This window comes from Chlorocebus sabaeus, chromosome 11 (assembly GCF_047675955.1).
Source record: "Chlorocebus sabaeus isolate Y175 chromosome 11, mChlSab1.0.hap1, whole genome shotgun sequence".
NCBI lineage: Eukaryota > Metazoa > Chordata > Mammalia > Primates > Cercopithecidae > Chlorocebus > Chlorocebus sabaeus.
This window is the reverse complement of record NC_132914.1, coordinates 110,272,841-110,296,444: the sequence shown is the minus strand read 5'-3', so window position 1 is coordinate 110,296,444 and position 23,604 is coordinate 110,272,841. Positions and strand designations below refer to the sequence as shown.

Below are 23,604 nucleotides of genomic sequence, written 5' to 3'. Positions count from 1 at the left end.
TGTGGGTCTCCCCAGGGTAGGTTCTGCTGCTGTGTCCATTTAGCGATGAGGAAATTGAGGCTCAGAGCACAAGCCAGGTGCCGGAGGTGGGAGTTGGTCCGCCTTCCTCCCACCGGGACATGGTTGCAGCTGGGAGTGGGCTATGGGAGGGGAACAGGATGTGCAGCCCCGGGGCAAGGGCACAGCTGCTCCCCTCTGGCTATGAAGAGGTTAACTCGGCCCCTCCACACCTGGAGGTCAGAACCTGGCCTGCCCTCTGTCTTCTCACCACCCACCCCCTGTTTGAGGTTCTGAGAAGGTCAAGGGTGGCCCCAGCAGCTGAATTCTCAGGCTGGGCCCCTCACCTGGCAGAGTCCATAGTGGAGGGGCCTTGGTGATCTCTCATCTAGCATGGACCCTGCTCTGAGACCTGACAAAGAGCTTTTTTCATGCGCCAGCCACCCTGGCAGGGAGGGCCTGGTCTGATCTCATTTTAGAGGCAGTTGCCCCACACATAGCCCCTTGACCTTCCCATCACCTCCTCATCAGGGCCTGCACTTATTGAGTGCTTGCTATGTGCCCCTCATGGCAGGCCCACAGCACTCTGAACAGGCACAGCCCTCCCATCTTCCCAATGAGGAAACGGATTCAGGAAGAGCCACTCAGTCCACACCCCAATGGAAATGTGGGCCCTCCTATATCAGGGTCTCTCGGGGATCCCCTCTCCTGCTACTCACCTGGGTCAGGGCTAGGAGGCAGGGGCCGCAGGCTCAGCCTGACCCAGGCCAGCCAGCATGGCAGAGAGGTCCTGCATGAACAGCTTCACCTAGCGGGGAGCCCAACACGAAGTCACATCCCAGCCCCAGAGCCACTGTCCAGCCCCCATCCCTCAACACGCGGGGAGGCCAAAAGGCAGGGTGGGGACTGGAGACCCCCTCATTAAAAGAACAGCAGTGATGGTGGTTCCCAGAGGTGGTGACTGAGATCCTAAACTGTTCTGGGTTTTAAAAGCCTCAGGCCAACCTTCCCAACTGCTGCGTGAGCAGACACCTTCACAGCTTCCTTGCTGCTGTCACCTGCACTATCCAATTAGTATTTTCATTTACATCAGTCAGCTTTATTTTCTTGTACCTGGATCAGTCATATTCATTGGTTTGTGATCTACTCATCTCCATGGGTGGCTGTCCTTTATTGTATTTTAATTAACTTCTTTATGAATATGAACTTAATAAATGCCATGGATCCATTGTAAAAACTAGGACTTGAGGGTGAACTTAACAACCATCTGTGGGCTCCCCTCATATTCGTCATTGTATCAACAACTGAGAAGGAAACTTTATCTCCACCAAAAATGGAGAAAAATAGTTACCCCTTGTCCTAACTAGGGGGCAACTGGAAAAATAATGAAAATGCCATGAATAAATGAAGCTGTTACTGAATTCTGGCAGCCGCAGGACAGTGGGAGTCCCAGGCCCGGAGGCCAGGGAGTGTTAGGGGAGGTGGGAAAAGGCATAGTGTCCCTCCATGGAGCCTTTCTCCTTGACGGGCAGAGAGTTGATTTGGAAAAGAGATGATCTGGTCCTAGTGCAGTGTTGTTTACAACTAATTAATTACAACCGGTTACAGATTTTGTTCCTTCTTAATTTCCACTACTCCAGTTGGACTTAAAGAAAAGGGACTGTTTCCTGTTTACACCAAGCCTGTGTTTCTGCTAGTCTCATGTGCCACACGGTAACCAGGTAACAAGCCAGGCTGGGAAGAACAGTGGCATTGATGCATCAACCAACTAGGAGGGGCGAAGCAGATTCCCAGGATCCAGGTCTTGGTGTTCAGTTGGAATCCTGGCCATTGGGCAGAACAGGAATGGGAATGGGTTGGGGGAAAGGTGGGATGCCTCCCTTTACTTTGCCTCCACTTCTCAAAGGGGCCACGCTTTGGGTATACCCACTAGAAACAAGAAGTGTTTGAAGTCTGAAATCTCCCTCCATTGTAAACCTATGTCATGCTGAGTGCGGTGGCTCACACCTGTAATCCTAGCACTTTGGGAGGCTGAGGTAGGAGGATAACTTGAGGTTGGGAGCTTGAGACCAGCCTGGCCAACGTGGTGAAACCCCATCTCTACTAAAAATACAAAATTAGCCAGGTGTGGTGTGTGCCTGTAATCCCAACTATTTGAGAGGCTGAGGCAGGAGAATCACCAGGAGGCAGAGGTTGCAGTGAGCCGAGATCGTGTCACTGCACTCCAGCCTGGGTGACACAGGGCTAGACTCTGTCTCAAAAAAAAAAAGCCTATGTCACATTCTACGCTACACAACTCAACCTAACCCTACCCTCACCCTCCCTGCGGAAGCTGAGGCCTCTCTGTGCAGGAAGCAGGGAGCCAGAGGGCCAGAGATTAATGAAGAGCGAGTCTGGACCTCATGATTTTTTACAGTTGTTGCCACATGTGTGGGCTGTTGGATCCTGTGAGAAAAGAGGGACTCAGCACAAACCCTGGCCTTCCTGGTAGAGGGAGGACATTGAGACCAGCCACTTTTTTTTTTTTTTTTCTTTTTGAGATAGAGTCTAGCTTCATCGCAGAGAGGGACATGGCTTTCTTCTGGCCACTGTCAGAGCCAAGACACACTCAGGAATCCATCCTAGACCTGGTGCCTGTGTGGTGATCGAGCCACGGCTGGGGCAAGGGCTCTGACCTTAAGAGGGCCATGCTTAACCCAGAGAAGGTGTTGCTGTGGGGTTTTAGGTACCTGATTTTTCCAAAGAGGGAGTGTTTGGGGGCTGGAGGTGCCATAAAGAGGGGCCCTCACCTGCTCTAGTTGTCCCTCCGTGTCCTCAACGTCCAGGGTGGGCGGCTGCCTCTGATGCTGGCACACTAGCTGGAACAGGTTGAGCACAGCCATCCTGCTGCGTCCCAGGAGCAGAGTCTTCTCCGCTGCTGTGTTCTGAATCTGCATCCACTTGGATTCCTGGAGAACACCCACCCTGCTCCCAATTATGGCAACTGGCCAGAGGTGGGCTGCCCTCTCTTCACAGCCACATTTTTTTGTTTTTGTTTTTTTTTCTTTTTGAGATGGAGTCTAGCTTTGTTGCCCAGGCTGGAGTGCAGTGGCCTGATCTCAGCTCACTGCAACCACCGCCTCCTGGGACCTAGCGATTCTCCTCCTTCAGCCTCCCGAGTAGCTGGGACTACAGGCGCCTGCCAGTGGACCTGGCTAATTTTTGTATTTTTAGTAGAGACAGGGTTTTACCATGTTGGCCAGGCTGGTCTCGAACTCATGACCTGAGGTGATTCGCCCCTCTCGGCCTCCCAAAATGTTGGGATTACAGGCATGAGCCACAGCGCCCGACATTCTTCCCATCCACTTCTGCCAGTCAGGCAGTCAGGTGCTCTCGGGAGAGGGTTGCAGGAGGCTCGTGCCGGCGGATAGGGCGGGGCCTCATGCCCAAAAGGGCTCGGTGATGCCTGAGATGCCCTCCTTAGTGCAGCGGACCCTCTGGGGTACGCATTGCCCCATCTGTCTTCATCAGCCCTGGCGCTCCTCCCCGCCCGGCTGTGGAAGCCTGGGGTCCCGAGCGCCCCCGACGGAGGGCGGGCCGTACCCACTGCAGCGTACGCTCCCTGGCAGCCTCCAGGCGCTCCTGCAGCTGCGCCCGCCTCTGGCCCTGTGCGAGCACCTCGTCCGGCCAGGCGTCCCGCAGCTGCTGCAGTCGCGATCGCGCCGCCTCCAGCTCCGCTAGCCGCTCGCGCTCCCTGAGCCTCAGCGCCGCCTGTGTCTGGGCCAGGCCGTCGAAGCGCGCCACCAGTTCCGGGACCTCTTGGAACTAGAGTTGGGGGCGGGGAAGGGACTCACATGGGCCTGCAGTCCCCTACCCTCCCCATCCCACCTGGCCGCCGGCGTTCCTTATTATTGGAATAATCTTTCTGGAAAGTGACTTAAATGTCAACCTCCGTTTGTTAGAGACAAGGTCTCGCTCTGTCACCTGGGGTGGAGTGCAGTGGCACGATCATAGCTCACTGTCATCTCGAACGCCTGGGCTCAAGCGATCCTCCCGTCTCCGCTCCAGAGTAGCTGGGACTATAGTCACATGCCACCACACCCGGCTAATTTTTTGTAGAGACAGGGGTCACTCTATGTTACCCAGACTGTTCTCAAACTCCTGGCTTCAAGCAATCCTCCCGCCTTGGCTTCCCAAAGTGTTGGGATTACAGGCATGAGCCACTTGCGCCCGGCCAGAGTTAGCTTTCTTAATCTTCAGTTTTCCTAGCTGTAAAATGGGGTTGACAGTTGACAATAACAGGACTCACTTCACTGGACTTTGGGGAGGATTCAAAAACAAAACGTGGGCGGTGGCTCATACCTGTAATCCCAGTACTTTGGGAGCTGAGGTGGGAGGATCGCTTGAGCCCAGGAGTTCGAAACCAGCCTGGGCAACATAGCAAGACCACTGTCTCTACTAAAAACGATAATTAAAAAAATAGCCAGGCGTGGTGGCATGCGCCTGTGGTCCCAGCTACTTGGTAGGCAGAAGCAAGAGGATCCCTTGAGCCCAGGAAGTCGAGGCTGCAGTGAGCCGCGATCGCGCCAATGCACTCCAGCCTGGTGACAAAGCGAGACACTGTCTCAAAAATACTCCAAAACTAACAACCACAAAAACTAAAGCGTATCCCTGGCATACAGTGAGCGCTCCATAAGCGATAGTTCTTGGCATGCACGCCAAGAACTCCAGTAGTTCAGCGCTACAGTAGTTCGCCGGTCCGAAGCCGTCCCTGAGCCACTCAGCGCCGCGCGGTGGCGCCGAGCTCCCAGCCTTCTTCCCGGGACTCACCCCGGGCAGCAGCTCCAGAGCTTGCTCCAGCAGGCGCGCGCAGGGCTCCAGGCGCTTAAGCCGGCGCTGCAGCCGCGCGCGTTCCTGCCGTAGCTCCTCGAGCTGGGTCCGCAGACGCAGCGCCTCCGCCTCCCGGCGGCTCGCCTGGTGTCGCTCCTCCGCCGCCCTCCGCAGCGCGCGATTGCGCCGGGCCTCGGAGTCCTGGGGAGTAAGATGGGGAGAAGGCGATTTTCAGGAATCGGGAGCCAGCGGGGAGTTCGGCACCTCCATCCTGCCCTGACATTCGCACGCAAAACCAGGGGCAGCCAGCAGGCCTGGCTCAGAAACTGGCTCTTCACCCAATTCCCCCGCCCGCCTTTTTTTTTTTTTTTTTTTTTTTTTCTTCATCGGCGTGTGTTTCCCACCGTTTCCTTTTGCATGACGAAAACCACTTCTTTTCTTTTTGTTACCTGCCGGGCTCCTATGGGGGTGTGAGCTGCTATCCATAGACCCCGCCTCCCCCCCAGGAGTCTCCACCTACCTGCAAAAACTTGTCAAAGCGGATGAACGACCCCTTTAGCTCCCGCTCCTTCTGTTCCAGCTGTTCCCAGCGCTGTTTCAGAGCTGCCATTCTGGTGCGGAACACCTGGGGGTGAGGAGTGGCTTGTCTGTGTGGTTTTGGGGGTCCGGGGACTCCCATGCTCTCAGGTTCACACTTAACCCCTTCCACCTGTTGTCCCTAATCTGTGGCTGCTCCCTGCTCAATCCATCCGTGGCTCCCATCACCCAGGGATGAAGCCGAAACACCCTCCTCCAGCCCCCGAATGCCAGTGTCCCTGTGCTTCCCTCAGGCCTCATCTTACCCTCTCTCCTCCCATACTCTGTCTTCCGGCCGCTTAACCACCTGTGTTTGGTTCTTGCCTTCCAGCCAGTCTTTGTGTATGGTTTTTCTCTGCCTGTTTTTCCTTCCTTATCCCTTTCGCCTTTGCTGGATAAGCCGACTTGCCCTTCAGCAATCCCCAAGACGTTACTTCCTCCAAAAAACCCTCCTTGACCACCCCCATGGGGAGGTAGGGACTTCTTTTGGGCTCCCACAACCCCTGCCCAGTGCTTCTTCCCTGTAGTAGTCACCACCTGAACACTTACTTGTTTTCCTCTCCAGACTGTGAGCCCCACAAGGGCAGGGACCATTGTAAGACTTCCAGGTCTTAATGCAGTGCCCAGCACATACTCAATGCTCACAAATTTATTTGCACCAACAACTGGTCTCATTTGATCCCCATTTGACAGATGAGGAAATCAAGGCTTGGAGTGGTAAAATCACTTGTCTCAGACCTTGTCACTAATAAATTGGCTCCATCACCTCTCATCTGCCAGCTCACCACCTCGTTACAGTAGTCGGGGCTCACCTCCTTCTGGGCATGCAGGGCCTGGTCTGCATCTACCAGCTCTTGCCTCTTCTCCAGGAGACGCAGCACTGGTGGGACGTAATCCTCAGCCTGCTCTGGCAGCTTTCTGAAGAGGCTCAAGTAGGAGGTGGGGGTGAAGGAAGCATGTTTCAGGGCCCCACATCTCACCACTGTGTCTGGAGTGCCCCATTAGCCACCGGCTGGCTGTTTAATTTTTTTTTATTTTTTTTTGAGACCTGTTTTTGGGTCTTGCTTTGTCACCCAGGCTGGAGTGCAGTGGTATAATCATAGCTCACTCCTGGGCTTAAGCGATCCTCCCATCTTGTCTCCTGAGTAGCTGGGACTGCAGGCGTGTGCCACCACACCTGGCTAACTTTTTTTTTTGTAAAGATGAGGTCTCACTTTATTGCCCAGGCTGGTCTTGAACTCATGGACTCAAGCAATCCTCCTGCCTCAGCCTCCCAACATGTTGGGATTACAGGCATAAGCCACCATATCTGGTTGAATTATTATTATTATTATTACATATTTTTTGAGATAGAGTCTCGCTCTGTCATTCAGGCTGGAGTGCAGTGGCATGAGCTTGGCTCACCGCAACCTCTCACCTTCCAGGTTCAAGCAATTCTCCTGCCTCAGCCTCCCAAGTAGCTGGGATTACAGGTGCACGCCACCATGCCTGGCTAATTTTTGTATTTTTAGTAGAGACAAGGTTTCACCCTGTTGGCTAGGCTGGTCTCGAACTCCTGACCTCATGTGATCCGCCCGCCTTGGTATCCCAAAGTGCTGGGATTACAGGCGTGAGCCACTGCAACCTGGTTGAATTCTTTATTCATTGAACAAATTGTCCTGAGCACCTACTCTGGGCCAGGCACCCTTGTAGGACTGGGGGTGCAGCTGTGAACAGGACAGACAAAAATCCCTGTTCCCTCATGAGCTGGCATTCTGCTGGGAGCCACAGAAAATCAAGCTAAATAATAATAATAACAATAAAGAATGACAGGACATGGTAGGCACTGAGATGAAAAATTAAGCGAACTAAAGGAATCTTTCAACAGGGAGGAGGTGGCATCTGAGCAGAGACCTGGAGGAGAAGAGGGAGCAAGCCACGTGGACGTCTCCAGGGAACAGATTCTAGGACCCTGGTGCAGCTAGGGTGGGTGCAGAGGAGGGAGGGAGGAGGAAAAAGATGGGAATTGGGAGCAGGGAGGGGCTGAGAATCCAACTGTGGTGGGCCATGGTGAGTGGAGACTTTGGCCTTGACTCTAAGTGAAGTGGGAGCGGAGTGGGGGCTTTTGGGCACGGGAGGGGTCCTTCTGGCTGCTGTGAGGAGCAAGGACAGTGGGCAGCTGCAGGAGACCAGTGGTGGTGCCACGGGGTATTCCAGAGATAGTGTGGTTCCAAGCAGGGCAGCAGTGGCGGGAGGTGAGAACAGAACTGATGGCGTGGGGAGGGGGATGAGAAATGGGTCAGAGGTGACCCCAGGAACCGGAAGGATGTTACTGCCAGGGCAGTCTGCAGGAGAGCAGGTCGGGTGGGGGAGACCAGCTCCCTGCTATGGCCAAGCCCAAAATGCCTGATACCTCTGCAGGGAGAGGCCCAGGAGGCAGTGGGGTTCTGGAGTCCAGCGCCTCGGGAGAAAGGGAGAGCAGAAGGAATGACTAATGTGTAATCATCAAGGTTTTCCCAGCCATGGTCCAGGAGGAAACCCCCCTCCCTATTTTACAGATGCTAATACTGAGGTTGGGACTTGAGGCCATGCAGCTGAACACGAAGGAGGCACAGAACAAGCTTCCTCTGTTCCTCCTGAAAATGCAGTTTTGGGGGTGGATTGGGGAGCAGGATTTCATAGAATAATTCCTTCCCAGCTTGGTTTGAATGATTTAATCTCAGCCGGATGTCATCTAGGGGTGCGGGATCAGGAACGATCCCTGAGACCATGGTGATGTCTTGGTTTCTCCCTGAGCCTCAGTTTCCTCCTCTGTGAAGTGGGGACAGTAACCCCATTGTGATCTGCCCAAAGAAGCCAGGACGCAGGAGGTGAGGAAGAAGGGATGGGCCAGCCCACGCATTCCGCCCTCCTTCTGGCCCTCCCTCCATGTCCCACTCACGTAGACAGTTTCTCTTGCAAAGCCAGTCGGAAATATTCCTCCCAGGGCACCGCCATCCTTCTGGCAATTGCCCCAGCTTTCTTTCCACCAGCTGGAGTTTTGCACAAGCCTAGGAGACCCTGGGGGTTCTGTGGAGCATGGTGTGGAAGCCTGCTCAGCTCTCCCAGAAGGCAGCCACCAGCAGGCTCTGGTTGCCTGGCAACCAACCACACAACATTCCATTGCCTGGCTGCGGCCTGGGGAATCCACCCTTGGAGGGAGAGGGAGGGAGTTGCTGGTAAAGGAGCACCTCTGCCCCTCCTGGAAAGGCCTGTAACACCCCATCAAATCGGGTATGCAATGGAGAGGATGGGGGTACCTTGGCCAAGAAATTGCCTCTCTTAGTGCTCCACGTTTGCCCAAGCCTCTTCCTGGTTGGGTAGGATAGCCTCACTATCAGGGCCACACTTGTGTATACTCAGTCAATGGCTCGAAAGAATAATTCCTGGGCACCCACTGCTAGCCAGGCCCTGGGTGGAGTCATTCCCTCCCAGCCCTTTGAGGCGCCACTCCCTGTCCTGGTGATGGGTGATGGGGCTCCTCTGGCTATTTCTCAGGGAGCCCCCAGACTGATTAGGGAGAGAAAGGGAGACCATCAGGACCTCCTAGACCTCATAGACCAGCTTAGAAGGGATGGTCTGGACTTGGGGGATGGGAGAAGCTGAGATAGTTTGGGCATTTATTTATTTATTTATTTATTTATTTGACATGGAGTTTCGCTCTGTTACCCAGGCTGGAGTGCAGAGGCTCGGTCTCAGCCCACTGCAACCTCTGCCTCCCAGGTTCAAGCGATTCTCATGCCTCAGCCTCACAAGTAGCTGGGATTACAGGTGCACACCACCATGCCCGAGTAATTTTTGTATTTTTAGTAGAGATGGGGTTTTACCATGTTGGCCAGGCTGGTCTTGAACTCCTGACCTCAAGTGAGTCACCTGCCTTGGCCTCCCAAAGTGCTGGGATTACGGGCATGAGCCACCACGCCCAGCCAATGGTTTGGGCTTTACTGTGCGTTGGATGCTATGCTCAGCACTCTATAGTATCTAAATTAATCCCTAAGACAGCCCTGTGGGGGGTGGGTGGTACTAGGGAAAAGTACTCAGAGTAATACGAAAAGTACCCTTGGGTTTTTCAATTCAAAGCAACAAACACTAGCATCTTGTCCTCCCTGCTTCCGGTCATTTTATTTTCCATTTTAAATAATGTATTTTCCATTCAAAGAAATGTATTTTCTTAATGTAGAGCAATGCTGTTTCTTTCTTTCTTTTTTTTTTTTTTTTTTTTTTTGAGACGGAGTCTCGCTCTGTAGCCCAGGCTGGAGTGCAGTGGCTGGATCTCAGCTCACTGCAAGCTCTGCCTCCCTGGTCCACGCCATTCTCCTGCCTCAGCCTCCCGAGTAGCTGGGACTACAGGTGCCCGCCACCACGCCCGGCTATTTTTTTTGTATTTTTTAGTAGAGACGGGGTCTCACCGTGTTAGCCAGGATGATCTCGATCTCCTGACCTCGTGATCCACCTGTCTCGGCCTCCCAAAGTGCTGGGATTACAGGCTTGAGCCACCGCGCCCGGCCGCAATGCTGTTTCAAAAACCTATAGTTCCTTTTAATCCTACACTGCTTAAAAAACTCCTAAGGATTTTGTTAGAGCATGTTTTAAAAAACAGAACTAGGGCTGGGTGCGGTGGCTGATGCCTGTAATCTCAGCACTCTGGGAGGCCAAGGTGGGAGGATTACTTGAGCCCAGGAGTTCCAGCCCAGCCTGTGTAACATAGAGAGACCCTATCTCTACAAAAAGTAATAAGATTAGCTGGGGGTAGTGGTGTGTGTCTGTAGTTCCAGCTACTCGGGAAGCTGAGGCAGGAGGATGACTTGAGCCCAGGAGGTTGCAGTTGCAGTGAGCTATGATCACTCCACTGCACTCCAGTCTGGGCAACAGAGCAAGACCCTGTCTCAATCAATCAATCAATATCTATGAAATTAAAAAGAACTAAAATAATGTACATTTTATCTTTGAGCATTTTTAAAAATTAAACTGGACACACTATCTTTCTGCACAAATTGATGTGAAGTTACAATAAGATACGATCTCATTTTTTCTTTCTTTCTTTCTTTTTTTTTTTTTTTTTTTTTTGAGATGGAGTCTCTCTCTGTGACCTAGGCTGGGGTGCAGTGGCATGATCTCCTCTCACCGAAACCTCCGCCTACTGGGTTCAAGCGGGTCTCCTGCCTCAGCCTCTGGAGTAGCTGGGGATTGCAGGTGTGTACCACTGCATCTGGCTAGTTTTTTGTGTCTTTAGTAGAGACAGGGTTTTGCCATGTTGGCCAGGCTGGTCTCGAACTCCTGACTTCAGGCGATCTGCCCACCTCGGCCTCCCAAAGTGCTGGGATTACAGGCATGAGCCACCTTGCCTGGCTTCATTTTTTTCTTAATTTTTAAAAACATAAAGGTATCTTTTACAAAAAGTAAAAGTCACTTTTTCCATATACTGTTCTATGGGTTTTGGCAAATGCATAAAGTCATGTAATCACCACCACAATCAATATACAGAACACTTCCATCACCCCAAAAAGCCCTTGGGCCCCTTTATAATCAACCCCTCCCTCCACCCTAACCTCTGGCAATTTCTACATATTCTTTGTCCTTCGAGTTTTACCTTTTGCAGGACATCATACATGACATTGCTGTATACACTTAGTAGCCCTTTGAGTCTGTCTTCTTTCACTTAGTAATATTCATTTGAGATTCATTCATATTGATAGGTGTATCAGTAGCTCATTCTTTTTCATTGCCGGGTACATTATGTTATGAATACTATAGTTTGTTGATTCATTCCCCGGATGAAAGATAGGTGAGTTGCTTCCAGTTCTGGGCACTTGCAAATACAGGCTGTATTCATGTGCAGGTTTTTGTGCAAACATAAGTTTTCATTTCACTCGTGTAAATACGTCCGAGTGGTATTGCTGTGTCGTATGGTAAGTGTATGTTTAACTGTATAAAAAACTGCAAGTTGTTATTCAAGGTGGCTGTACTAGTTTTATATTCACACTAGCAATGTACGAGCGTTCTAGTTGCTCCATATCCTCACCAGCAATTGGTATTGTCAGTTTTTTAAAAAGTCATTTTATGGCTGGGTGTGTTGACTCGCGCCTATAATCCCAGCACTTTGGGAGGCTAAGGCAGGTAGGTCACCTGAGGTCAGGAGTTCAAGACCAGCCCAGGCAATATGGTGAAACCCAGTTTCTACTAAAAATACAAAAATTAGCCAGGCATGGGGCCATGTGCCTGTAATCCCAGGTACTCAGGAGGCTGAGGCAGGAGAATCACTTGAACCTGGGAGGCACAGGGTGCAGTGAGCTGAGATCATACCACTGCACCCCAGCCTGGGTGATAAGAGTGAGACTCTGTCTCAAAAAAAAAAAAAAATTTTAATAGTTATGTTGTAGTATAAATTATGGGTTTTTTTTTTTTTTTTTTTTTTTTTTTTTAGACAAGGTCTGGCTCTACTGCAAGGCTGGAGTGCAGTGGCACGATCTTGGCTCACTGCAACCTCTACCTCCCAGACTCAAGCCATCCTCCTACCTCAGCCTCCCAAGAAACTGGGACCTCAGTCGGGTGCCACCACGCCCAGCTAATTTTTGTATTTTTTGTAGGTGGGATTTCACCATACTGTCCAGGCTGGTCTTGAACTTGCGTGCTCAAGCTCTCCGCCTGCCTCTGCCTCCCAAAGTGCCGAGATTACAGGTGTAAGCCACCACACCCAGCCTAGATTACATTTTAATTTTTGAGATAACTGTAGATTTACATGCAGTTTAAGGACCAATACAGAGAGATCCCATATCCTTTCCACCCGGTTTCCCCCAGTAGTAACATCTTGTGTAACTACAGTACAATATCACAATCAGAAAGCTGGCATTGGTGCAACCCACTGAACTCACTCAGATTTCACCATTCTAACATGCACTCATGGGTATGTGTGTGTGTGTATATTTAGTTCTATGCAACCTTGCCACAGGTATATTTATGTGACAACCACTATAGTCAAAATACAGAACAGTTCATCACAAGGTTCACTAGAGGCATACCGGTCTCCCGCTTCTCCCCTCCCTAAGCCCTGACAACCATTCCTCTGTTCTTCATCTCCATAATTTTGACATGTCAAGGATGTTAGAGAAATGGAATTGGCCAGTCACAGTGGCCACACCTGTAATTCCAACACTTTGAGAGGCCCAGGCAGGAGCATCGCTTGAGCCCAGGAGTTTGACACTAGCCTGGGCAACATGATGAAACCCTGTCTCTACAAAAAAAACCCACAAAAGTTATCCAGGCGTGGTGGCACATGCCTGCAGTCTCCGCTACTGGGGAGGTTGAAGTGGGAGGATCACTTGATCCTGGGAGACAGCATCTGCAGTGAGCCATGATCCCACCAGTGCACTCCAGCCTGGGTGACAGAGCAAGACTCTGTCCCAAAAGGAAGCAAGGGGAAGGCAGGGTAGGGGTGGGGGAAGGGAGTGGAGGGGAGGGGAAGGGAGCAGAGGGGAGAGAAAGGGAATCATTCAATACGTAACCTTCTGAGATTGGCTTTTTTCACTCCGCATAATTCTCTTGAGCTCCATCCTGGTTGTTGCATGTATGGATAGTTTGTTCCTTTGGATTGCTGAGCAGCAGGCCATGGTGTGGGTGTACCACAGTTTGTTTAACCATTCAGGCTGAAGGACATTTGGGTTGTTTCCAGTTTTTAAGAATAAAGCATAAAGCTATTAAGAGTAAAACTGGGTCAGGTGCAGTGGCTCATGCCTGTAATCTTAGCACTTTGGGAGGCTGAAGCAGGAGGATCTCTTGAACCCAGGAGTTTAAGGCCAGTCTGGACAACATAGAGAGACCCTGTCTCTCCAAAAAAAAAAAAAAAAAAAAATTAGCTGGGTTTGGTGGCACAGGCCTGTGATCCTAGCTACTTGGGAGGCTGAGGCAGGAGCCTGTGAGGTCAAGGCTGCAGTGAGCTGTGATCACATCACTGCACTGCAGCCTGGGTGACGGAGTGAGACCCTGTCTCCAAAATATATACATACATATGTAAAATATATATACATATAAATTATATATATAAAGAATGAATAGATAGATAGATAGATAGATAGATAGATAGATAGATAGATGCCATAAAGTTTCATGTACTACTTTTTGTGTGAATCTATGCCTTCATTTCTTTGGGATAAATGCCCAAGAGTGCAATTGTTGGGCTGTATGGTAAGTGACATGACATTTCATTTTTAAAGAATCTGCCAACCAGGCACAGTGACTCGCGTCATTCTCACAGCCAGCCAGGCTGCAACAGAGTGAGCCGAGCATTTCTCCCAGCACTTTGGGAGGCTGAGATGGCCAGATCACCTAAGGTCAGGAGGAGTTTGAGACCAGCCTGGCCAACATGGTGAAAGTCCCCCATCTCTACTAAAAATACAAAAATTAACCTGGTGTGGTGGTGCACACCTGCAATCCCAGCTACTCTACTTGGGAGACTGAAGCAGAAGAATTGCTTGAACCCAGGTGGCAGAGGTTGCAGTGAGCTGAGATCGCACCACTGCACTCCAGCCTGGGGGACAGAGCAAGACTCCCTCTCAAAAAAAAAAAAAAAAAAAAAAAAAAAAAAAAAAAAAAATTAAATTAAATTAAAAACTAAATAAAAACTCTCATATTCTTTTGCATAGGGGCTGCACATTTTACATTTCCACCAGCAACAAATGAATGATCCAGTGTCTCTGCATCTTTGCTGTGATCACTATTTTTTTATTTTAGTCATTCTGATATGTGTGTAGTGATAGCACATTGTGTTTTTACTTTGCATTTCTTTAAAGGCTAATGAAGTTGAACATCTCTTCATGTGCTTATTTGCCATCTGTATATCCTCAGTAAAATATATGTTCAGTTCAGTGAAACGCCTCTTGCCTATGTCTTAACTGGATTGTTTTTAACTGTTGAGTTTTTACTTATTTATTTATTTTAGAGCCAGAGTCTCACTCTGTTGCCTGGACTAAAAGCGTTCAAGCAATCCTCCCACCTCAGCCTCCTGAGTATCTGCAACTACAGGTGTGCACCACTGTACTAGGCTAAGTTTTAACATTTTTTTTTGTAGAGATGGGGTCTTACTACATTGCCCAGGCTGGTTCTGATCTCCTGGCCTCAGGAGAGCCTCCTACTTCTGCCTCCTCCTACCTCGGTCCCCCAAAGTGTTGGGATTACAGGCGTTAGAAACAGGGTTTCACCATGTTGGCGAGACTGCTCTCGAACTCCTGACCTCAGATGATCCACCTGCCTTGGCCCCCCAAAGTGCTGGGATTACATGCATGAGCCACCGTGTATGGCTGTAATTATTAAAATTTCTTGTAGAGATGAGGTCTTGCTATGTTGCTCAGGCTGATCTCAAACTCCTGGGCTCAAGTGATTCTCCCACCTCAGCCTCCCAACGTGTTGAGATTATAGGCATGAGCCACCACACCAGCAATTTCTATTCTTTTTTTTTTTTTTTTTTTTTTGAGACAGAGTTCCGTCTTGTTGCCCAGGCTGGAGTGCAATGGCACAATCTTGGCTCACCGCAAGCTCCGCCTCCTAGGTTCAAGTGATTCTCCTGCCTCAGCCTCCCGAGTAGCTGGGATTATAGGCATGTACCACCATGCCCGGCTAATTTTTTGTATTTTTAGTAGAGATGGGGTTTTTCCGTGTTGGTCAGGCTGGTCTCAAACTCCCAGTCTCAGGTAATCCACCCACCTTAGCCTCCCAAAGTGTTGGGATACAGGCGTGAGCTACTGCCCCTGGCCATTATGTGGTTTTATAAGTGGTTTTTGCAAATATTTATTGAGCATCTTACCCTATGCCAGACACTGTGCTCAATGCTGAGGATATAGCAGGGGACAAGACAAAACCTGATTTCCTGGGCTTACAGGCCAGTGGAGAAGTCAGAGGAATCAAATCACCCTGCAGATATGTGATGGGTTAGGAGGAGAGGCCTAGAGAGCAAGCATGGGGGCAGGCAGGCCTCCTTGAGGAAGGGATGAGCCCAGGAGGTTGCAGTGAGCCGAGATCGTACCACTGCACTCCAAGCTGGATGACAGAGAGAGACTCTATCTCAAAAAAAAGAAAAAAAAGCATTCAACGTCCCTCTCCTGGAGCTGCTCATGGCTTAAGGGAGGGGAAAAAGTCCTTGCACAAACCACTTCTCTTAGAAGGCTGGGGCTGTGGCTTCTTCTCTGCAGCCAGCCAATCCACCCGCCTACCCAGGCCTCGGCATTCCTCTCTGTTCAATGAGGTGCTGTTCCCAAGCCGTCCCTCCATGCTTTGGGGTGGGAGTCCCAGTTTCTTGCCAGCTCTGCCTCCTTCCTGCCTCTGCCCCTACCTCCTGGAGGGTGGGGACGCTGAGTGACAGCAGGACACAGCTCAGCTGGCCTTGCTCTTGGCTGAAAAGCTCTGGAAATACCCCCAACCCGCCCATCTCATGCTTCTGTGCCTTCCCCTTTTCTACTTCTCCATTCCAAGGTGGGGTGTGGGGAGAACTTTGGGGAGTGGGGCTGAGGCAGAAGGAAGTGGGGGTGCTGACTGAAAGACAGACACCTTGTTTTCAGGCCCTGGGAGGAGGGAACCTGTGGGGCGCTGCTTCCTCGGCAGCCAGCCTGCAGGAGGGGGTTTGGGAATTCCTGCCCACTCCTCCCACTGATGCCTCCTGTCCTACGTGGCTCCCTGCCCAGAATCGTGCCCAGCAATCACAAACGGGGCTTTGTGTTCCTGAGACAAAGAACAACTCGTCACCCCAGCCTAGGCCGAGGCCCGTGTCTGCTTTGCCCTGGTCTTGGCCACAGAAGGGAAGTTGCCACTTCCCAGGAGGGGACACAGGCCTCCTGGCTTGAGGGTGTAGGTATACTGGGCAGGTGGTAAATTGGCAATGACGAAGCCGCCCTCCTAGGCACTGTAGGGAGGGAGGAAGTGAAAAATAATATGACTGTTATCACATGAAAAGAGGCCAAGTTCCAGCCCTCCAGGGGAACTGAATTCTGTTTAACCCAGTGTGCGTGTCGTGAGTCTTTCTAATGTGCCAAGCTGTGTGGGAGGCTCAACATGAATCAGACACTGTCCCTGACATTTAGAAGGTAAGAGGAGCATGTAAATCGCCACAAAACAAGGGAGCAAGAGACCAAGGTCACACAGTGGTGCCACCAGGGCCTGGGGTTGGGGGAGCATCTCTGCCTCCCTACTCCTCTGCAAGGGCTTCTCAGAGACTGTGGAAATACAAATAAAGGACAACTATTCCATTTATTTATGTATGGAGATGGGGTCTCAGTACATTGCCCAGTGCTGGTCTCAAACTCCTGGGCTCAAGAGATCCTTCTTCCTTAGCCTCCGGAGTAGCTGAGGCTACAGGTGTGTGCCACCACACCCAGCGAAATTTTAATTGTTTTTTGTAGAGACAGGGTCTTGCTGTGTTGCCCAGGCTGGTCTTGAACTCCTGGGCTCAAGCAGTTCTCCTGTCTCAGCCTCCCAAAGTGCTGGGATTACAGGTGAGAGCCACTGCACATGGCTTAGGACAGTGGTTCTTTTAGAAGCTGGAGGGACCATGAATCCTTTTCTGATGATAAAAGAAGCACATGGGGTTGGGTGTGGTGGCTCATGCCTGTAACGCCAGCATTTTGGGAGGCTGAAGCAGGAGGATCACCTGGGGTCAGGAGTTCAAGACCACCCTGGCCAATATGGTGTAACCCTGTCTCTACTAAAAATACAAAAATTACACTTTGGGAGAATGAGGTGGGTGGATCACAAGGTCAGGAGATTGAGACCATCCTGGCTAATATGGTGAAACCCCATCTCTACTAAAAATACAAAAAATTAGCCAGGTGTGGTAGTGGGCACCTGTAGTCCTAGCTACTTGGGAGGTTGAGGCAGGAGAATGGCGTGAACCCAGGAGGCGGAGGTTGCAGTGAGCTGAGATCGTGCCACTGCACTCCAGCTTGGGCGACAGCGTGAGACTTGGTCTCAAACAAACAAAACAAAACAAAACAAAAAAATTAGCCGGGTGTGGTGGCAGACCCCTATAATCCCAGCTACTTGGGAGAATTGCTTGAACCCGGGAGGCAGAGGTTGCAGTGAGCCAAGATTGCCCCACTGCACTCTGGCCTGGGTGACAGATTGAAAGTCCATCTCAACAACGACAACAACAACAATACAAAAAATTAGCTGGGCGTGGTGGCACATGCCTATAATCCTAGCTACTCGGAAGGGTGAGGTGGGAGGATCATTTGAACTTAGAAGGCAGAGGTGCCACCCTGCCTCCCAGTGAGCCAAGATCACTCCAGCCACCCAGGCTGCAACAGAGCGAGCCGAGATCGTGCCACTGCACTTTAGCCTGGGTGACAGAGCAAGACTTCACCTCAAGAAAAAAAAAAAAAAAAGTACATGCTATTGTGTGTAAGGAATCCCTCCAGCTCCAGCTGTAGCCCCCATGTCTGCTCCATCATGTTCTCATCGTTCTTTACTCTCTGTGAGTGTATTATTGAGCTGTGTTACTTTTGTCGCTTTCCTATTTTATGGAGAGCCCCAGGAGAGTGGCGCGGGGCCGTCTTATCCCTCACTTGCACCTCGCTATATCCCTACCATCTAGTACATAGTAGGCGCTCAATACATGTTTGTTCAACAAAAGATCTTATATATACATACATAGAATATTTTATGGCCTCAGACTCACACTGTGTATATGGTTGTATATACCTTTTCCTCACCATTTATGCTTTTTCAGTATTTTCCTGTTATTAAATCTTCCTTCAGAACATTTTTGAAAGAGCCATGCAGTATTCATTTACATTGATACCTGTGCTTTACTTCCCCCCACCACCATCTCTCATAATCTTTATTAACCTATTGGGAGGACTTTTGCTTATTTATTTATTTGTTTTTGAGACAGAGTCTTGCTCTGTCACCCAGGCTGGAGTGCACTGGTGCAATATCGGCTCACTGCAACCTACGTCTCCTAGGTTCAAGTAATTCTCGTGCCTTAGCCTTCCAAGTAGCTGGGATTACAGATACATGCCACCATGCCTGGCTAATTTTTATATTTTTAGTAGAGATGGGGTTTTGTCATGTTGCCCAGGCTAGTCTCTAACTCCTGAGCTCAAGTGATCTGCCCCTCTCGGCCTCCCAAAATGCTGGGATTACAGGTATGAGCCACCACGCCCAGCCTTATTTACTTATTTAATTAAAAAGAATTATATAATAGAGACGAGGCCTCACTATGCTGCCCAGGCTGGTCTCAGACTCCTGAGCTCAAGTGATCCTCCTGCCTCAGCCTCCCAAAATGCTAGGATGACAAGTGTGAGCCACCATGCCCAGCCCATTTACTTACTTATTTTTTTTTTTTTTTTTTTTTTTTTTTTTTTTTTTTTTTGGAGACAGAGTCTCGCTCTGTCGCCCAGGCTGGAGTGCAGTGGCCGGATCTCAGCTCACTGCAAGCTCCGCCTCCCGGGTTCACGCCATTCTCCTGCCTCAGCCTCCCAAGTAGCTGGGACTACAGGCGCCCCCCACCACGCCCGGCTAGTTTTTTGTATTTTTTAGTAGAGACGAGGTTTCACCATGTTAGCCAGGATGGTCTCGATCTCCTGACCTCGTGATCCGCCCGTCTCGGCCTCCCAAAGTGCTGGGATTACAGGCTTGAGCCACCGCGCCTGGCCCATTTACTTATTTTTTAAGAGAGAGGGTCTTGCTATGTTGCCCAGGCTAGAGTGCAGTGACACTATCATAACTTACTACAGCCTTGAACTCCTGGGCTCAAGCCATCCTCCTGCCTCAGCCTCCTGAGTAGCTGGGACTACAGGTGCAAGCCATCACACCTCATTAATTTTAAAATTTTCTGTAGCAATGAGGTCTTGCTGTGTTGCTCAGGCTGGTCTCAAACTCCTTGCCTCAGCGATCCTCCCATCTCAGCCTACCAAAGTGTTGGGATTACAGGGGTGAGCCACCATGCCTGGTCCCGTAAAGGCCTTCTTGAGGGAAATGACTGATCGAGCAAAGGCAGTGTGTGTTGGGGGAGCAGATTGGGAGGATATGAGAAAAGTCTTAAGGGTGTTGAATTCAGGAACGGTATCTAGAGAGCTATGAGACTAGGGATTCCTGTGCCCAGTAGTGTATTGGGAAACTGGCTCTCAGAAACAAATGTAGCTTTTGCCAGTTTCCATACTGTAAATCCTACCCTAGTCAATTTCAAGTTCCCATGTGATGTGGCTAAACATGGAGTTGGAAAGTTATGAGCGCAGTCGGCTCTCCAGTGCCGTCGGGAGCAGGCTCCAGGACACCCCACCATGCCCAGTCCTGATCCCTCTTCTGGGATGAGGAGCCCTCTCTCCTCCATGTCTGTGAGCCCTCCCTGGGCCCTGGGCCCAGCATCTCAGATCAAGCGAAGACTCAGCCTGTCCTGGACAGAGGGCCCATTGGGAAGGCGGGAGCCCTGACCTTGGAAGCTCTCGATCAGATTTCTCAGCCAGGATGAAAATCCTCAGATTCCCCCAGCTCAGCCGTCTGGAACTGCCCTGGCCACTGAAGTGTGGGCCTTCGTCCATGCCTAGAATCTGGGGCTGGACCTGCATTCCACCTGGGCAATGTCTCCAGGACCTAGCCTCAGAGCTAAGCCACCAAATGGGGCTCAGTATCAGGCACAGGACGTCCCACAATGGCCATGACATTTATTGAGTGCTTGCAGCATTCCAGGCTGTGCTAAACACCTGGCACTTATTTCTTTTCCAGCCTCATGCTCATTCTAGAGGTGGATGCTATCAGTATCCCCACTTTACAGATAAGGAAACTGAGGCACTGAGAGAGTAACTCACTTGCCCAAGAACACTTGGCTTGGAAGTGCAGGTGCCAGGGTTCAATCCCAGGTCAGCGTGATGCTAAACCTTCTTTGGTAAACCCTGAACTCAGCATTTCTCCCCACTTAAGTCTTTATGAAGCACCTGCTGTGTGTATCTCATGGGTGTTAGACTATGGAGGGAGATGGCAAGAAGATGGTTATGAATTTGCCTTTAAGGAGCTTGGGGTTGGGGTTTGGCCATTTCTTGAGCACCTACTATGTGCCAGGAATGACGCTAAGTGCCTTACTCTGCCCTCGAGATTAACTCTCATAATAACCCTGGGAGAATCACAAGCCTGCCCTCGCCCTGCCTAGCTGGATGGTCCCCCGCAGGCCACATACTCTCTCTGGTCTGCCTTTCCCACTTTGGTTCCTTGACATGGACTGCCCTAGGCAACCTCCAACTCCCTGCTAGTTTCAGGTCAGAGCTTCTCAGAACAACAGGAAATGGCCGGGCCATGTGGAAAGTTTGGGGAGTGTGGCCAGCGCCCCAGGCAAATTGTGGGGTCACACTCCAGATATTGCACAGGTGACAGAGCTGGCTTGCTGGAGGCCCAGCTGGCACAGTCTATATCCTTGGTATTTCCCCCTGGGGAGCTGGGGAAGGGTGTTTGGGTATGTGACTTCCTGCTTAGCTCTGGAAGATGGGCCAAGATTGCTGCGTGGCAGTTTGGCTGGCATCCCATGGGGGCTGTAGGAACAGGCCCCTCAGGTTCCATCATCGGGAGGTTCCAACAGGGGTCCTGGGGATCTGGAGGCCTGTCTGAGGTCTTTGCAGGCTCACAGAAGAAAAAGGCTCAAATGGCAGTTTCCACTAAATGTATGTGGTGGGGGGCGGCGGGGGCAGGGGGGCAGGATTCCTGTCTTAAAGCTGCAGTTACATAGCAAATACCATAAGTACCATTCCCCTCACCACCTTAGGTGGTATCTTTTCTTTGGGGGAGGATCTGGGGTAACTGATAAAGATCACAGTGGGCCAGGCGCGGTGACTCACACCTGTAATCCCAGCACTTCGGGAGGCTGAGGTAGGTGTATTGCTTGAGATCAGGAGTTCAAGACCAGCCTGGCCAACATGGTGATATAAAAATACAAGCTACAAAAATCCACTAACAATATAAAAATTAGCCGGGCATGGTGGTGGGTGCCTGTAGTCCCAGCTACTCAGGAGGCTGAAGCAGGGACTTGAACCCGGGAGGCGGAGGTTGCAGTGAGCCAAGATGGAGCCCCTGCCCTCCAGCTGAGCTAAAAAAAAAAAATTCACAATGGGAGGGGGTCTCTAACGACTCCTTTGGGCTATTATTGTTCTGGATCTAACCCTGGATGACCCCTCATGCCCTGCTGAGGATGTTGCAATACTTCTAAGCCTTGGAGCCTGTTCTGCTAGATCCATTTCCCAGACGGGGTTAACTGAGACCCCGTCTCTGGTGGGTCAGAGACTCACCAGGCAGCCACCAGCTGGGGAAGGAATTCCAGGGCTCTGAGTTCCTCATCAGCCTGTCTGGGGTGCTGTGTGGGGAGTCAAGTAGGGAGACTGGGAAGCAGACCATTGGGCCGCTGGCAGAGCCGGGCAGGGCACTCCTGGTCCCGCCGGTCTGGGCGTCGTCTCCGCACTTAATCTGCAGGGGCACTCCCATTGGTGCCTGGCCTTTCTAAGAGGTCTTGGGCAGGTCAACAATGAACTCACAGGGAGAAATAAGTGTGTGAACAGATTCGTCCTGGGACAGGCCCTGCCTGTCATATTATCTCATTTAAAATCAGAGAAATGTACAAACCTGGAGCCACTGGAGCAGAGAAAAAGGAAAGAAAATCTCTGCCTGGAGTGGAAGAGTGTCCTGGAAGCCTTCCCAGGATAGGTGACGCGTGGGCCACGCCTCAAAAGACAACAATCAGAATATCAAACACTTTCTGGACGTGTATTAGGTACTTGTCATTGTCCTGAGACTTTTATCTTCATTAACTCATTTAACTCTTTCAAAATCCTGTGATTGCAATGCGATGTCATCCTCACTCAACAGATGAGAAAACCAAACCAAAGCACAGAGAGGTTGAATGGCTTACCCAAGTCCAGACAGCTACTAAATGGACAGTCAGGATTCGAACCCGGGAAGGCAAATCAATTGCTGACTGTGAGCCCTCCGCCAAGGTATTTAACCCCTCTGAACCTCAGTTTCTTTATCCATAAGCTGCGGGTAATGGGGTAATAGTGCAGCAGTGTGTAGTGTACATCTGTGAAGGCAAAAATGAGCTAATCCCAGTAAAGCGCTTAAAACAGTGCCTGGCACCCATGAAGTGTTCAAACAACTGTAGATGACTTTTTATCATGGCTGTAGTGGTTACCTTCAAGTCTTCCCCTCCCCCATCCGGCCGCGGCTTCCTCCCCCGCAGTGCCAGCCCGTGACGTTAGAGCAGAGTCTGGGTTCTGTGTTTAACTGGAAACTAGAACGAGATGGAAGAGGATGTTCGAGGCCCCTCCCTTGACTCTGAACGGATGCCCAGGGAACATGCGACCCTCTCTCGCGACGCCTCCCACCCACCGCTAATACTTGCTCCTGTACCGGGGGTGCGGAGGTTGGAGAGAGGAGGCTGGTGTCTGCATGGTAGGCAAGGAGGGGTGGGGGCGGAGAAGTGTGAATATGTTGAATGAGGGACAGGCGGGGACACAGACCATGTCTTTTGAGCCCAATGCCAACTCACCAGGAGCCAGCGGCCACGCCCATCAGGACGGGGGCCCCTCCCCACCTGGTAGTGCACCCTGCTCTCCGCCGCCCGTGAGCTCTGGCGCGCATGACTGGGGTGCCGGCAGAGGGCGCGCGAGGGGGGCCGGGGTCAGGTGGGGTACCCCATGGGAGGCGGGATTGGGGGGAGGTCCCTGGCCCGCCCCTCCCGCCCCCTGCCCGCTCAGCCCGCTTGCCTGGAGCTCCAGACGCCTAGGCAAGAGCCCGCTGCGCCCCCTGCGCGCTCCTCCTGCTCGCAGCACGGCTCCTACCTGTAGAGTCCGGACGGGCGCTCCCTCCCCGGGCACCTACACCTTCTCCTCCTTCGGAAGTCTCCCGTCCAGCTACCTGGGTCTCGGACAGGCGGCACCGGGACCCCGAGGCAGGGCGCCAGGCTTGAAACAGGTGACATGTAGACGTCCCCTGGTCCAACCTCGGAACCTGAGAGCCCTTCTGCCTGGAAAGTTTGTGGCTAGGCGCCATGGCCAAGAGCAGCTCCCTGAATGTTCGCGTGGTGGAGGGCCGCGCGCTGCCCGCCAAGGACGTGTGAGTACCTCTCGGGCGCTTCGGGGTGATGGGCGCGCAAGGCCTGGGGTGGGGCCGGGATCGCCCTTTCTGCGTGCCAGAGCGGGTTGGCAGGAGGGCGAGGGGTTCTTGTCTAAGACTGGTATTGGGGCA

The 23,604-nt window shown here is 51.4% G+C and overlaps 2 protein-coding genes across 9 annotated transcripts in view; one reads left to right on the top strand and one right to left on the bottom strand.

Moving 5' to 3' along the window:
• Nucleotides 1–20: 20 nt before the first annotated feature.
• CFAP73 (cilia and flagella associated protein 73) lies at nt 21–23,304 on the bottom strand. 4 transcript variants are annotated; one of them, XM_073021134.1, is made up of 9 exons: nt 23,199–23,304; nt 22,550–22,648; nt 22,271–22,438; nt 5,327–5,431; nt 4,807–5,007; nt 3,580–3,801; nt 2,787–2,945; nt 717–805; nt 21–140 (listed from the first exon to the last, which is right to left on the bottom strand). In XM_073021134.1, exons 4-8 carry the CDS (start codon nt 5,414–5,416, stop codon nt 728–730), a joined length of 750 nt encoding a protein of 249 aa, XP_072877235.1. In that variant the 5' UTR covers nt 5,417–5,431; nt 22,271–22,438; nt 22,550–22,648; nt 23,199–23,304; the 3' UTR covers nt 21–140; nt 717–727. The 4 variants fall into 4 exon arrangements, with proteins under 4 accessions (XP_072877235.1, XP_072877233.1, XP_072877234.1 ...); XM_073021132.1 differs by lacking the exon at nt 22,271–22,438 and adding an exon at nt 6,195–6,309; XM_073021133.1 differs by lacking the exon at nt 22,271–22,438.
• Nucleotides 22,876–23,604, top strand: part of RASAL1 (RAS protein activator like 1) — a 37,782-nt gene continuing 37,053 nt past the window's right edge. For 2 of the 5 annotated variants that reach the window (XM_073021129.1, XM_073021126.1), the window contains exon 1: nt 22,883–23,472. In XM_073021129.1, coding sequence (XP_072877230.1) covers nt 23,408–23,472 — 65 coding nt within the window. In that variant the 5' untranslated portion in view covers nt 22,883–23,407. Of the gene's footprint in view, nt 23,473–23,604 lie in introns of all 5 variants that reach the window. The other 3 variants (XM_073021128.1, XM_073021130.1, XM_073021127.1) reach the window with 3 other exon arrangements.